Source organism: Lissotriton helveticus, chromosome 9 (assembly GCF_964261635.1).
Source record: "Lissotriton helveticus chromosome 9, aLisHel1.1, whole genome shotgun sequence".
Taxonomy (NCBI): domain Eukaryota; kingdom Metazoa; phylum Chordata; class Amphibia; order Caudata; family Salamandridae; genus Lissotriton; species Lissotriton helveticus.
Genome location: NC_136070.1, coordinates 77359893 through 77374793, shown reverse-complemented (window position 1 = coordinate 77374793; position 14901 = coordinate 77359893). Strand labels below are relative to the sequence as shown.

Here is a 14901-nt window from a genome sequence, read left to right as displayed (position 1 = left end):
TGTCAAAAATGTTTTTTTTTTTTTTTTTTTTTTTTTTTTTTTAAAGAGTTCATACACCTCAAGCTCGTGTCTGGAAGGATCAGGGTGATTCGTCAAGTGGGGAGAAAGAATGACAAGCATTTGCAATGCAATCGGTCTCGCATTTGGTACCTTATATGTATTTAGATATGCAGCACATTAGCCTGGGTGCTGAAACATCTACTGTTCTTTAACATGGAGGGAAAGTAAGCACCAAACTGCGTGACATGTCAGGTATGGGAACACAAAGAAAGAAACATTGCCTTTCAGCAGGAAATGGATTAGTCCAAAGCTCCGTTTGGAATATAAAAGCAGGGCCTTCAGTGGTCATATATTTGAAAATACAGGATTCAACAAAAATATTACTGTCTACAGGTGCTTGTGGAAGACAATTTCTACTGACAATTTAGAGATTGCTAAAGTGATTCTGGTACTTTACTGACCTCTTCTGGTCGTTTTCTATCAAGAAAGTTAAATAGAGGCAGTTGCCAGAAAAATTTTAAAAAAAGAAAGTCCCTCAGCAGAAAGCAATTCTGTTATTTTACGGACCTCTGCTGGTCGTTTTCTATCAAGACAGTTAAATAGAGGCAGTTGAACAAGAAAAAAAGTCCCTAAGCGGAAGTAGACTAGTCCTAGGGCTGATCTTCAGAGCCCATAAAAGTACATACACATTTAAGTATATACTAAAGTATATATACACTAGTATATACAAGAGGTCTCAAATGCTCGACCTAAAAACGGTCGGGTGGGTTTGATCCAAAACACTTTTTCCCCATGCAATTTCCATAGAGAATTTTAGATGATACCAAGTAAATGACTGAAATGAATTGCTCCAAATGTGGGTAGAAAGCTAAATCTTTTCTCAAAAGTGCCCTTTTTGTGATTTGGTGTAAATCCGTTTAGTCGTTTGAGAAATTAAGGGTAAAAGAAATAACATCTAGTGCCGCAGGAACGGAATTCAAAATGCATTATTCTGATTAGCGGGTGTGGCAAGACCGATCGCTCTTATTGGGTGGCACAACATGAGGAGAATTGCTGCAGCCGCCATCAAAGGTCTCTGGCACTCGGCCCCAGATTCCTAAAACATATTGAAAACACAATATAAAGGAGCGGGATAGTGATACTCGGACACCCTAGCCCTAGTTCCCACCACAGAACCCTTTCAATCCTTGCCATTTCTGAAAATGACCCCTATTTCAGAATTGTAGAAATAACCACCATCTCTAAAGTCAATATCTTCTGCACATTTAAAAAATGCATAGGTTTCTTACATATCCATTTTTCATTCATTAAATTTGACCACATAAATTGATGCGCGGTTGGTACACAATAAAAACGCCACATAAGCAGCTTAGTTGCTGGTTCTCATTATTACATGTTTTGGATAATCAACAAACACTATAGATTCCTGGCACCAGAGGAGTCTGATGGACGTAACAGTACATTACTTTTGTGAATCTGCCATTGTGGAAAAAAATTACACATTGCAAAATCTAACCAATTTCAATTTTTTTCCTACGTATTTTTATATTATAACGACTAGTTTCCTTGGCAAAAACATGAACAATCTACACAAATGATCCCTTGCTGAATTTCGAATTTTATCTACTTTTCAAAAATATATAGCTTTCCATGTTCACCCATTGTTTCACCATCAACCACGAAATGACAGTATGTAGAAATCACAGAAAAAAACAAATAGGAAAAATAGAATTACATAAATGAAAAATTTGTGGTAAAAAAAAAAAAGGATTTTTATTCAAACAACTATGCCTTTTAGTGAAAACTGGGAAAAGAGTGATCTTAGGACACCAAACTTTTCAATGGCGCCATTTTTGGAGAAAAAGCACTTAATTGCTCAGCCAAGTTATGGAATGTTAAGACCAAAGTGCACTAAACATCCATAAAAGGCATAGCACTTGGGTTCGACCCCAGCAGTAGAGTGGTTAATCATGGATTTTGGCCCATTCTTCTGTTTGGGTTTATTCGTAAAATGTAACCATATAATTTTTAAAATACGCACCCGCTCCAGGCAGTGGGTGTGGTAGAATTTAAGATTAAACAGCATAATTAATACCTTATAAAAAGCATTGAGCATCAAATAAAGCTCAAACAAACTGACAACCTTCATCAACGCTCCAACTATACCTTGGGTAAGAGGCCAGTAAGGAAGAGCTAGGCCAATTAACTACGTGTTCAACAGTTTACAAAAGGAAAGAATATCAAGGGCATTTTGCAGCAATGTAAAGGCCTGGCTCGTGTGCTTGGATTTCCCCAAATGTAATCCATGATGTCACACAGATAGTCTGATGATATGTATTACTTGGACAAATAATTAATAAACAATATTTATTTCTAATTATGTCCAAGTAATAACTCAGTTGTAGATTTTGAGGAATGTAGTCTTTGTTCCAAACAGATGCCAAAGAGGCTGGATGCCTCTCTATATAAACATGTCAGCTAAACTACCAACCACCCCTATGTGCCCTATTCTAATTTGGAGTATTTAAATAAAGAATATGGGTGAGATTGGATGCAAATAACCTCAAATTGATACACAAACCTATAGTTTAATATACATAGGTTTTACACTGAAGTAAACATTTTTGGCTCTTATTTTACTGGGTACTATTTAAAAAAGTGCCAGTGTGCTCTGAACAGCGATGCTCACCTTTTAGCAGGCATACAACAACAAAAAACTGGAGAGAAGCAAGCAAGTAAAGTAAACATAGTTTTCGAGTTTGATGCCTACCTGTTGATGACATCATATGCTTCCTGTGTGCCGATGATGCAGAGAGCATTGACAGCTGCATAAGTAGGAGCAAGATGAGGGTGCTGTCCTGGTCCACCTCCAAATCCCCCATTTGGGCCCTGACACCGAGCTAGAAACTGGCACACACTGTTAAGGACAATCACAGGATAGTAAACTTCATGTAAATTAATTTGATATGCACAGAAAAACTCAAATCAAATTACCCCAGATTACTCCAGCAGCCATGACATCACTTAAGAAAATCTGATCCTGGAAACTGGTCACCAAAGCTAGCTTGGAATCAGCTCGGTCTAGTTCTTGCCATAACCTAATTACTAACACTACATCATGAGGTGGTGCTAACTTTAATAACTGGATATCACGTTCCCTGGATGATACTGTGCCTTAAAACCTGCCCCTTGTCACACACAGCTCCTTCAATGAGGTGGTACACATAGTATCTTACACAGTGTTGGTGGACAGCGCTCACTACTTGTAATAAAATAAATAAAAAAAAACTCTACAGCAACTGTGCCTGCGGAGCATATGAGTTACAAGTAGTGTGCGCTATCCACCAACACGGTCTATTGTATCCTTCCTGCCCACGTGAATAGCTGCACCTCGAGAATCATGTTCGAATCCATAGCGAATATTACCGATAATCGTACTTCCAGTAAAGCTTATACAGCAGACGAAGCTAACGAAATATACAATTTAATCAGGGAAACAAAATCATTTGATGCACAAAGTGGCTCAATTACTTAACAACTTCGCCAACTGGAATACCTTATCAGAAGGGAGCTAAACCAACGCTTACACGCGTCAACACTCATTCAATATCACCGAGTGAAGAGGATTCCTCGCGGTTTAAGACTAGCAATTAGACCCATGTTGTTTAGACTTCAAAGTAACCAACAATTTATGGAGATGTGGAACTCCATTTTAAATAAATGCTCCTTGGACTTGATACTTTTACTAATAAAGGAATTGTCTAAAACTATCAATGACTTGGAGGAAGAAATTCATACCATCAAAAGTGATTTATCTAAAAGAATGGAGGATGAACCATGGTTGAAATTCTTGGAGGACCTCAACCTAAAACTTGACAAATATGGAAAAAAAACTACAAGAAACAATATTGAGAAAATTCAAAAACGGACACTATTGATTATAAGCTCAACGAAGCTTATACATGGGCGGAGGTATACGCACAAAAAAGATTCACCAAATGGAACATACAAACATCTTCTGAAGAAAGCGTTGTTTCTGATCGTGACACATACACATCTAGAGTACCACTGAAAAGCATACAAGCAGACGAAGGAACAACACAGAAACAGATGGAGGAGAGTTTCGCAGCGACTTTATCCAGTGTGTCTTTTTTAGAAGGGGGCAGGGACTCCGTCCATCCTCCGGAACATACACAAGACAAACAAATCAACGTCCAATCAAAACAAGGAGAGGACAAAGAAAAAGAAAAAAGCAAGAAAGGCCTAAGAAGTTAAACCAAGGTCTTGTAATCAATATCTCTAGTGTACAACTCACTAAATCACAAGAAGAGGACTTGAACAAGGGAACATCATTTGTCACCACTTACAACACCACAGAAACGGAAGTGGCATTTTACAAATTCATGAGGACACTGAGATTACGAAATTATTTAGGTTTGTTGAATTGAATCTTCAAGGGATACACCAATACCCGTTTTCAGGCCAAAAAGTACGTTCATGGCTCCAGTGTCACATAAAACCCTTGACACATTCGAACTACTGGTGAAAAAAGATCTTCAAAAAATTCAATATACCAAAAAACACAAGAACCTCAGTCAAGCTGAACATAGCACTTTATCACCACTGGCCAATAACTCTCATATAGTCTTCCAGAATGGGGATAAGGGAGGTGGTCTGGTAATGATTGATATAGAGTATTACGAAAGCAAAGTACTCAAACATGTTAACAATGAACAAGTTTATTGAAGTCTAGATAAGATCCTACCATGGAAGTAGGGGATACTCTAAGAAGAATCCTAGATAAAGCAGAAGAACTACATTGGATTGACACATCGACGAAAAGATACTTGACCAATCAATTCCCGAGGAAACCTAAAATGTATCTATTACCCAAAATACCCAAAAGTCTGGTTGATCCTCAGTTTAGACCCATCGTGTCAGGTTGTGAATCTTTGTTTGAGAACCCTGATCGGTAAATCGAAGCCCACCTCCAACCATTTGTACAAAGTTGGGGAACGTACGTTGAAGACACCACGATTTCTTGTGGAGCATTCGCTCTATAAGTGAGGAAGTAACAGAAGACTGGCTACTTTGCACTATCGACGTGGTAGCGTTGTACACCTCTATACCCCACTCATGCGGACTGGAGGATGAAGAATGGGCACTTCTCAAGCAAGAGAATCTTGAAGCTCCTAAAAGCTTCATATTGCAACTACTCAAATTCGGTTTACAAAATAGCTATTTTTCATGAAATGAGAAGTTCTTCATTCAGCTAAATGGAACTTCCATGGGATTTCCAGGAGCTCCTGCCTATGCGAACACTTACATGGCGAAATGTGAAAAGGACTATATTTTGACTGATACAACTTGGCAGGAAGGCCTAGTGATTTTCTGAAGATATATTGATGACATCTTCCTTATTTGGAACAAATCGGAGTTATCCTTGATTAACAACATACAAACACTCAATCTGGTTGATCCAAGGATACAATTCCCGCATACCATCCAAAGAAAAGCACAGTCCTTCTTGGACGTTTTTGATCGAACTAGAACCAGGACACATCAACACGCGTGTATTTAAAAAACTGTCAAAAAAAATAATGCTTTACTCTTCAGCAGTTTTCATCCACCATCTCTCATTAAGAATCTTCCTGTTTCCCAGTTTTTGAGAACTCGGCGGATATCGTCTGATGACAAGGCATGCAAAGAAACTCTACTTCACCAGAAGACCAACTACATAAGCAGAGGATACCCCGAAGAACTACTTAACCAACAACTCAGGACAGCCTTGTCTACAGCCAGAGAACAATTGTTACAAAATGCTCCTAAAAAAATAACCAATAAGGTAGTTTTTGTGTCTAAATTTTCCACTGTTTCCACAGAGGTTAAAACTATCATCAACAAACGCTGGGAACTACTGGAGTCAGAGACAGATTTAAAAAATGAGTTTTGTGATAAACCATTATTCGCTTACACACAAGCACGGAATTTGAAAGTAATACTTTCCAGAAAGAAGGCCAAAAAATTAACCACAACAGCAACAACTGATGAAGGTGGTACTAAAAAATGCTGGAATTGTATACATTGCAATAATGTCATTCCTGGAGACATTTTATTACATCCCAGGACCGGGGAAACAATCAAATTACAAGGCAGCACAGATTACAATTCTGAAAACGTCGTATACTCAATAAAATGTCCTTGTGGACTATTGTACATTGGAAAAACTAGGAGGAAAATGAAAACACGGCTAACTAAGCATAAAAGCAAAATCAGAACAAAAAACATTACTTCTAGTCTGGCAGTGCATTGGGAAGACCATCGACATAATATCGCACAACTCAAATTTCAAATTATTGAACACGTCCCAAAGACCCCAGGCAAGAACAATTTGATAATACTTTTTCAGAGAGAAGCCTTCTGGATTAAGAAGTCGCACAAAATGATGCCGCACGGGCTGAAAGACAAATTTGGGATGGCATGTTTCCTATAGACTGTTCACATTGAACCATCTGGATTGGCCAGACACCTTTTATCAACATACATGGAAAGACACCTCTGTCATGCAAATATGCTCACAACACACTGACACCTTCAGAGCACAATTCCGCACATTAGAATACATGAACACCAATGCATCACAAAATTTATACAAGTTATTTTGTTGGTAATGCTTTGTATATGCATGTATGTACTATGAGGATTGTTTTTGTATTCATCAGTCCCTTGTTTACATCGTCTTAACATATGAATGTATTGATTTTTTTTTTCTCCATATGATGCATCTATTTTCAATACATGTCCAATTCTGAGCCACCCTTGCTGCAATTGGAGCTAGTTGTGAAAGTGATGATTTTCCATTCAGATAGTTGGTTTATCCACATATGTAGGTATTTCATTATTCACCTAATTGTTTTGTGTTTGTAATGTCACAAATGCATGTGTTCAACTTTTTCACACGTTACACCAATTTTTATCCACCTTCTCTGCAACCGCAGGTGATTTTGAAAGTGAAGATTTTTCTGACTCTTGTTTCCTTTGAACTCACGGCATGCCTTAAGTGTTGACGGTATTGCTACCGTCCCATGCGTTCTTCCGACTTTGCTATTATTTTCACGCACAACTTGGGACTAGATTTATTACCTTAGTCCGCTTTCTATATTTAACTCGACGCAGGCGTGCGATCACGTGACCACAACTAGGAAGCTAGTTGAAATTGAACGCGCCGCTTAGATTACCGCTACGCCTGTTGAGTGAGGTGAACGCGGTGATAGGAGAACACGGGTTTGCACGGAAGTCATTTCTAGTTTGACAAAAGGTGAGCAGTATTCCAGCCACTTTTGCGCTCTGTCACAGAATGCTCATGTAACCTTGTGGTATTTTGGTTTTAGTTTCAGTTCTCGTGTGGGTAACGAGGGCGTCCTCACGCCATTGTCCTTGTGTCCAACATTGCATGTTTCCTTCGATGCCTATACGAACTACATGCGGAGTGCGAATTTGAAACAGCATATACTGTTTTTAAGGTCAGTCACATGGTGTGCATCATCAGATGTAATATGACAGTGAGGGCTGTCTTCAAAGTGTTGTTTTACAAAGGACTCATATGTTTTTGTGTGTTCCACACACAAATTGTTGTTGGATTAATATGATATCTTGGAATAGTTGTTACAGATTTTCCGCAGTTGCATCGTGTCTTCCGCTCATCATTTGGCGACGCTGGGTTTTTCTGTGAGCACATGGTGAGATTTAGAATACATCACATAAATAAGTAGTTTGATGGACTGTTGTGAAAACATATCATGTTTCATTCATTCTTTAGGTGTTTCACGTCGCCAGACCACAGTAAGCTACATCAAGGCAAAACACAAGTTTGCTCATAGTTCTAGTAGGTATGTAGAGTCAACGGTTTATGATACATAAAACGCCGGTCTCTGGTCCTTGCTTGCCCCTTCAACCTCTTTGTTTCATTTATTTTTTTGTTTGTGTAGTATCGTTTGCTTGAAGACAGTAAGTGCCCATTTCCTTAGTATCACACGGTGTCACTGATTCTATCACTATATGGTGTAGGGTGCATGACCACCTATATAGTTATAAGATGCCGCTCGATTCTTTTCTTTGAAAATCTTCATGTTGATCCAAGTGTGCATTTTTTAAATGTTTCCCATTCCTCCCCTACAGATTACCCCTGATGAAGGGACCAGGTGTCCCGAAATGCATTGGGTTCTGTCATTTGGTTTTGTTTAAGCAAAGTTTGTACTATTAATATTTGGGAAATGTACACATCATCCATGTAAGCATTATATTTGCAAAAATACATGATGCATTAATGTGGTAATGTGAAAAGTGTCACAGTACAATTTCTCATTAAAAATTTGTTTTCATATTGAGTATCACACATCAATTTGTAGTGCATGTTAGAGTCCTAGTGGCCGCCCAGGGACTAGGCCACATTATAAGGTTCACACATAGTATCTTAGACATTACAAACACAAGCAGCTCAAGCACATTTGGAGATGCTCTTGTTTACATCATGACAGACACTCTTATAAGACAGCACTCAAGGTCGATCATAATAATTATTATTTTTTAAATCCGCCTCACTAGCAAAACTATTTTATTACCTGTACAGAAGTAAGCTTTAAGGGCCAGATGTACAAAGGACTTTTGTATTTCTTAATGGGTTGAATCACAATTTTGACCATTAAGAAATGCAAAACTGCCTTTTCCTATGTACAAAGGCCTTTAGGAATAGCAAAATGTGAGTTCTACGCAGATGAAAATGCATTTTGCAATTCCCTAAATAGGAAATCGCAAATAGAGTTTTCCTATTTGCAATTTCTTAGCACATGTACAAAGCTTTTCCAAAATGCAAAATGAGCATTTAGGAAATGCAATTACCATTGACTGAAAGTCGATGGTAATCATGTGCAATTTTAAACAAGCATTGGCATAGCCAATAGGTCTCGCCTTTGGGACTTTATAAGTGTTTAGTTATACAGCACAATATACTTGGTGCAATAACTTTAGTGTTTGATCCTGACAAGGAAGACCAGTAGTCTGTACAGCTTAATGTTTTTGTGCTAGGTAAATTACACCTATCAAAATATTGCTCATCCCCTCTAGCAAAGCATTTGTTGAACTGTCATAGTAGTTCGTAATTCTTTATCTAGGTGCTAAAATTCAAACATATTGGCGGTGAGAGGCCTCTAGTACAGACTTGTGAACAAAAACCTTACATGATTGGGTTCACCTATTAGACCTCTGAAAACAAATCTGAACCCTAAAGTAAATAAATGGCCGCATATAAGGTAGTATTATACACCTACATGTAACTTAGTTTAAAATAAGTACGTCTTCACTTTCCAGTCCTAAGCCTTGACTCCGATCTCTTGTCAGCAGAAGCCTGCAGCTGCACTTAAGGGAATTACACTTCATACAGGGCAAGATGTTTCAAAGTTGCGTGTGACATTACAAATTAGAAATATCTATGGGCCTGAGCTTGTTTTTATATCAAGAAAAATAAGAAAAATTGTAATGTTGTGAACTACGAAATCACAAATGCTTCTAGAATAAAAGTTAATGTACCGTTTTGTTATGGAAACGGAGGAAAACCTCATCTAAAATAGGTTTAATCCATGATTTTAGTACGTCTAGTGTCAAAATTGTATTTTAAATGCTTGACGTTGGTTTAACATGAATTGGTCTACATGGACCTTTTTGTCTAATGAACTATTATTAAACCGTAAAAGATAGATGTTCAGTCCTGCTAAACAGGGGGTCAAAATAAAGTAAAGGTGAAGGTAAATAGGCAGACATTTTTAGGATCTGATAGTCAGAGCCTCATTAAAACTTCCTGTGGATAAACATGAAGGAATAAACAGAGATTTGGGTAAGTTGTCTTCCTTCCAAATAAATTTAGTCTGCAGTGTTTCTGATTTTTGGGGATGATTGTTCAGAGCCTAGAGCTTGGGCTTCACTTAAGTTTAATAAGATTGAACCTTGAAACAAGGGGAGGTATTTTACAATAGGTTTAACAGATGGAGGCCTGCAATGGGCTAGAAAATGTTGGTTCCAACCCAAGTGTGGTATTAAGAATCCCACATAAGGCATGTATCTTGCGATTCCTGTGAGGTTTGCAGGCTTTGAAATGGAGTTGATACTTAGGCCAGTCAGTGACACCACATGAATGAATGAATGATAAAATGTATTGAGCGCGAATGAATGTCCGGAGGCGTCTTTGAGCTAAACCGGACAAAAGAGGATTGTGCTAATCTCCTATTTCTGTACAAAGAGCCACGTTTTCAAGGTCCTTCTAAAAACAGAAAGCAGGGGAGCTGTTTTAAGTTCCAACAGCATACTGTTCGAGAGTAGGGCTGTGGACTTGAAAAAGCTTCTGCCATCCCATGTAATCTGCCAAAAAGCAGGCACCACCAAATTCTTGCTTGGGCCAGACTGAAGGATCCTAACAGGTGTGTATTGCCTAAGGTTGTTCCTAAAATTAAGGGGACCTTGTCTGTGGAGGGTCTTGTAGGCCACAAACAAAGCCTTAAAGACAAAACGTTGTCTAACAGTCAGCCTGTGAAGTTTACAGATGGCCCCTTTTGCGGATTGAAATTTGGGACTCTTTAGGAGAAAGCGTGCCGCTGAGCTTTGCAAAGTCTGGAGCTTCTTCGGTGAGCCTATCGGGAGATTTAGGAAAAAACTATCACAATATTTAAGTCTTGTCAATACAAGAGAAATCACCACTGTCTTTAAGAGCTCAAATGTTAGGTATTTCTCAATTTTCTTGCTCAATCTCAGTGAATAACAAGCATTTGCAATGCAATAGGTCTCGCATTAGGAAAGTTTGAGCGATTGGTATTGTAAATGACAATTTTTTTATTTCTGTTTTGTTTTTGAAAATAGCGAAATTAATAGCTTTGTCATTTACAATGCCAATAGTTATAACTTTTGCAAATGTGACACCTATAGCATTTGTAATGCAATATGTGTTGTATTTATGTGACTTACATGTATTGATATTACAAATAACAATGGCTTTAAATTTTTTTCCAATAATTAATACTTAAATAAAAGTTATTGTAATTTATAATGGTAATAGCTTAAAGTTTTGTAAACAACTTTTGTGAAGATTATGTTCAGTATTTTATTGTGACGAAAATCCAAGAACAGAAATGAAATATTAACATCTTTTTGTTACATTTGTAATAAAGCTTGAAACATTGAGAGAACATATTTGAACCAGGTGTTGTTGAATGGTTGCACAGATTGATGCTGTGGTGGCGCTGAGTGATGTTGAGACGGCGAACTAGTGATGCTGTGGCATTCAGTGATGCTGTGGTAGCGCATAGTGGGGTGAGGGGGGTGGGGTGTGGGGATGTGAGGGGGTGAGGGTGAGGGGGTCTGAGGGGGTGAGTGTGAGGGATGGGTGTGAGTGTGAGGGGTGGGTGAGGGTGTGAGGGGTGGGTGAGGGTGTGAGGGTGGGTGAGGGTGTGAGGGTGGGTGAGAGCGTGTGTGAGGGTGAGTGTGTGTGGGTGAGAGGGTGTGTGAGGATGAGAGGGAGGGTGAGGGTGAGGGGATGTGTGAGGGTGAGGGGATGTGTGAGGGTGTGAGGGAGGGTGAGGGTGTGAGGGAGGGTGAGGGTGTGAGGGAGGGTGAGGGTGTGAGGGAGGGTGAGGGTGTGAGGGAGGGTGAGGGTGTGAGGGAGGGTGAGGGGATGTGAGGGAGGGTGAGGGGATGTGAGGGAGGGTGAGGGGATGTGAGGGAGGGTGAGGGGATGTGAGGGAGGGTGAGGGGATGTGAGGAAGGGTGAGGGGATGTGAGGGTGAGAGGGGGTGTGAGGGTGAGAGGGGGTGAGACGGGGTGTGAGGGTGAGAGGGGGTGTGAGGGTGAGAGGGGGTGTGAGGGTGAGAGGGGGTGTGAGGGTGAGAGGGTGAGAGGGTGAGAGGGTGAGAGGGGGTGAGAGGGGGTGTGAGGGTGAGGGGGTGTGAGGGTGAGTGAGGGTGTGAAGGTGAGTAAGTGTTGGTGTGAGGGTGAGGGGCAGACATAAGACAGACATGACTGTGGACTCTCTGCAACTCACATACACCCCTCCAACCACACGGAAAGGCAGCTCCCGCAGGGTTCGTTTCTATCCCTCAAATGTGTTCTCTCTCTAAACGCAGTGGTGGTCCTAACCCAACCATGGTAGGCGTTCATCCAACTATCTTCAAGGTGCGGCCCCCCGTGAGGCACAGAAGTGCACCTCCCTCTCGGTATTGGTGCATCCATCCATCCGTCGCTACCCTAAAGTGTGCACCGCGCTCCATCAGGGGGCTCCCTTTTCATTCTCCAGATGTGCACACTCCCTAGTACCTCCAAACCGCAGGGGTGCCTACTTTAGGTGTGCACCCCAACTCAGCTCTTATGTGCACCCCTTCTCCAGCCACAGGTGCACACTCCACCACCAGGCGTACACACCCCCTGCTCCACCCCCACATGCGCATATCAGCTTCACTTGCCTCCTTCATGCTGGGATGATTTAGCTCCATCACCCGCGGCAGGGTCCTTTCTTTCCCTAGGTGCGCACCAGTCTCCGGTCCCTAGGTATGTCATATTCCACGCCAAGGGTACGTACGCCTGGCTATTCCCAGATGTGTACTCCGACACCCACAGGTGGGCACATCCTCTTTTGTTCCATGGGGTTTCCGTGCACCAACCCCAAAGAAAGAGGGGTGCCCCGTTGCCCCAGGAGATTATCCCTTTAAATGCCCGGCGTCCTTCCCCCTGGAGCCGGCGATACGTACGCCTCACTATCGCCAGGTGCGTAAACCCCGCCATCCTTATGTGTGCCGCTATCTGGTGCACACCCCTTCTCTTTCCTTTCCTGGGGCACACACCCCTTTCCGATCAGGTGTGCCTGACCCCCTAGAGCCCACCACCCCACACGCGCGCCCATAATACAGCGAGAAGCAGTCAACGCTGGACTCGCCAGGCGTGCCCACCCGCCACCCTTGTCCTGTCACGCAGGCCCTTATCTGTCCCTTGACGACCGTCTCGCGCTCTCTCCTCACCTGCATGGCTGCTCTCTGCTGGACGCCGGCTGATCTCTAGGCTGTGAGAGGAAGGAATGGAATAGACGGAGCACCAGGGCCAGCCCCCTGTGTGGAGGGAATCCCGCCCACCATGCCTCCCCTTAAAGGAGCTGCGTGTTAACCCCTCAACTCCCTGCAGGCGCCAGGCATCGGCTCATAAACATCTTCCAGAGAGCAGGCACGCACAGTTTAGGAGTAACGCAGTGAACTAAAAAGGAAAGGATGTTTAAAATAGATCTAGGCACTTCAGTCACGAATTGCTTTTAGACAAACCCTCCAACCACAGTATTCAAAGTTTGAGCTGGGCAGCCACCGCAGCGAACACGGAAGACAGCGAAACAGAAAGCTGTGACTGAGAGGGCGGGGGCTGCCCGCGCATGCGCACTATCTGCTATGAAGCGGGAGCCCCAACGCCAGCAGCTGAAGTCCCGGGTCCCAGGGGGGGCCCCGGGTGAAGACCATGCTAGACTGACCCGCTGGCTGCCGTGGGAGAGAGGGACACGCGGAAAGAGCCCGGTGAGTGGGGGTGAGTGGGGGGATGTGTGCGTGTAGCTGTGTGTGTGCGCGTGTGTGGGTGTAGCTGTGTGTGTGTGTGTGTGTGCGCGCGCGTGTAGCTGTGCGTGTGTATGTATATGTGTGACTGTGTCTGTTAGCTGTGCGTGTGTATGTATATGTGGGGCTGTGTGCCTGTGTAAGTGCGTCCTGATGTGCCTGCGTGGGTGTGGGTGTGTGTGTGTGTGTGTGTGTGTGTGTGCGCATGCGTGAGTGTGGCTGTGTGTGCGCGCGATTTCGAATGCCTGAATTGCTCTGAATGTGGGACGGGATGTGCACGGCGCCGGCCTGGACGTGCGCGTACAGGCAATAAAATCCCCGAAATAAAGCGCGTAACCACCCCCTGTGCGCCATTCCCGGCAAACCCACAACAATAGGTCTTTTGCTGGAGCAGCGCTATGCGTTGCTAACACCAGCGAGACCTAAAAATAAGTATACACTAAGCAAAAATACTAAACTATTTAAATCTTTTGTGTAATTGACAATCACACATAGAAAACGTTTTCAATTGTTCTTCTTTATTAGTGTATGCTTTATTATTTTAATATATTATTTAGTTTTGCAAAACAGTTGCAAACCCTCTGAATAGGCCTTTCGGACCTTCCGGGGTCATCGGACCACAGGTTAAAAACCCATTGCTTTACAACATAAATTTCATATAGAAGCCAGGTAAAACAAATAGCTATTTAAAGCAAATATTCCAAAAATAAAAAGCACACTTTGAAGCAGTTTTGCAATTTAAGAGAAAAACTAATTTTAAGAGGATGTGAACAAAATGCACAGCCGTTGTGCGGTCTCAAAGTGAAACAAGCCAGTGAGTAAGGTGGGCTGACCTGTGGTCTGTTGTGCTGGTCTTGAGCAAAATGTGAGTGGCAATTTAACAGGAAAGCAGATCAACTCGTTGACCAAATGCCACTCAATGAATGTGTATTATGTATGATTTTTTGGGCGGGGAATGATTGTCTGGTTAGACTGCTAAACTTGTCTCAAATGCCAGACGTAAAAAGGCAAGGCATTCTAGGAGGCTGCCCGGAAAAAAAGGCGAGATGAATCTCTTCCTTCTGACGAACAACAGTAAAGTTTAATTAGAAACAAACCTAGGTCATATAGGGTAGTACGAAGGAAAACTTGGCGATATGCGCACTGAATAAAGCTGACAACTTCGGACCATAGGGGGAGATATTATGCTTGGACCTAGCTTAGCTCTTCATGGACACTGATCTTCCAATAATACATCTTTAAAAGATATGCTCCTTGCTCGAAAACCTACCCTGTT

At 41.9% G+C, this 14901-nt stretch overlaps 1 protein-coding gene across 1 annotated transcript in view; it reads right to left on the bottom strand.

The window, feature by feature from the left end:
• FNTB (farnesyltransferase, CAAX box, subunit beta) overlaps positions 1-14901 on the bottom strand; it is a 178370-nt gene that overhangs the window by 93961 nt on the left and 69508 nt on the right. The window contains exon 5 of the mRNA XM_078659519.1: positions 2771-2917. Within this exon, the coding sequence (XP_078515645.1) occupies positions 2771-2917 (147 nt within the window). The remainder of the gene's footprint in view (positions 1-2770; positions 2918-14901) is intronic.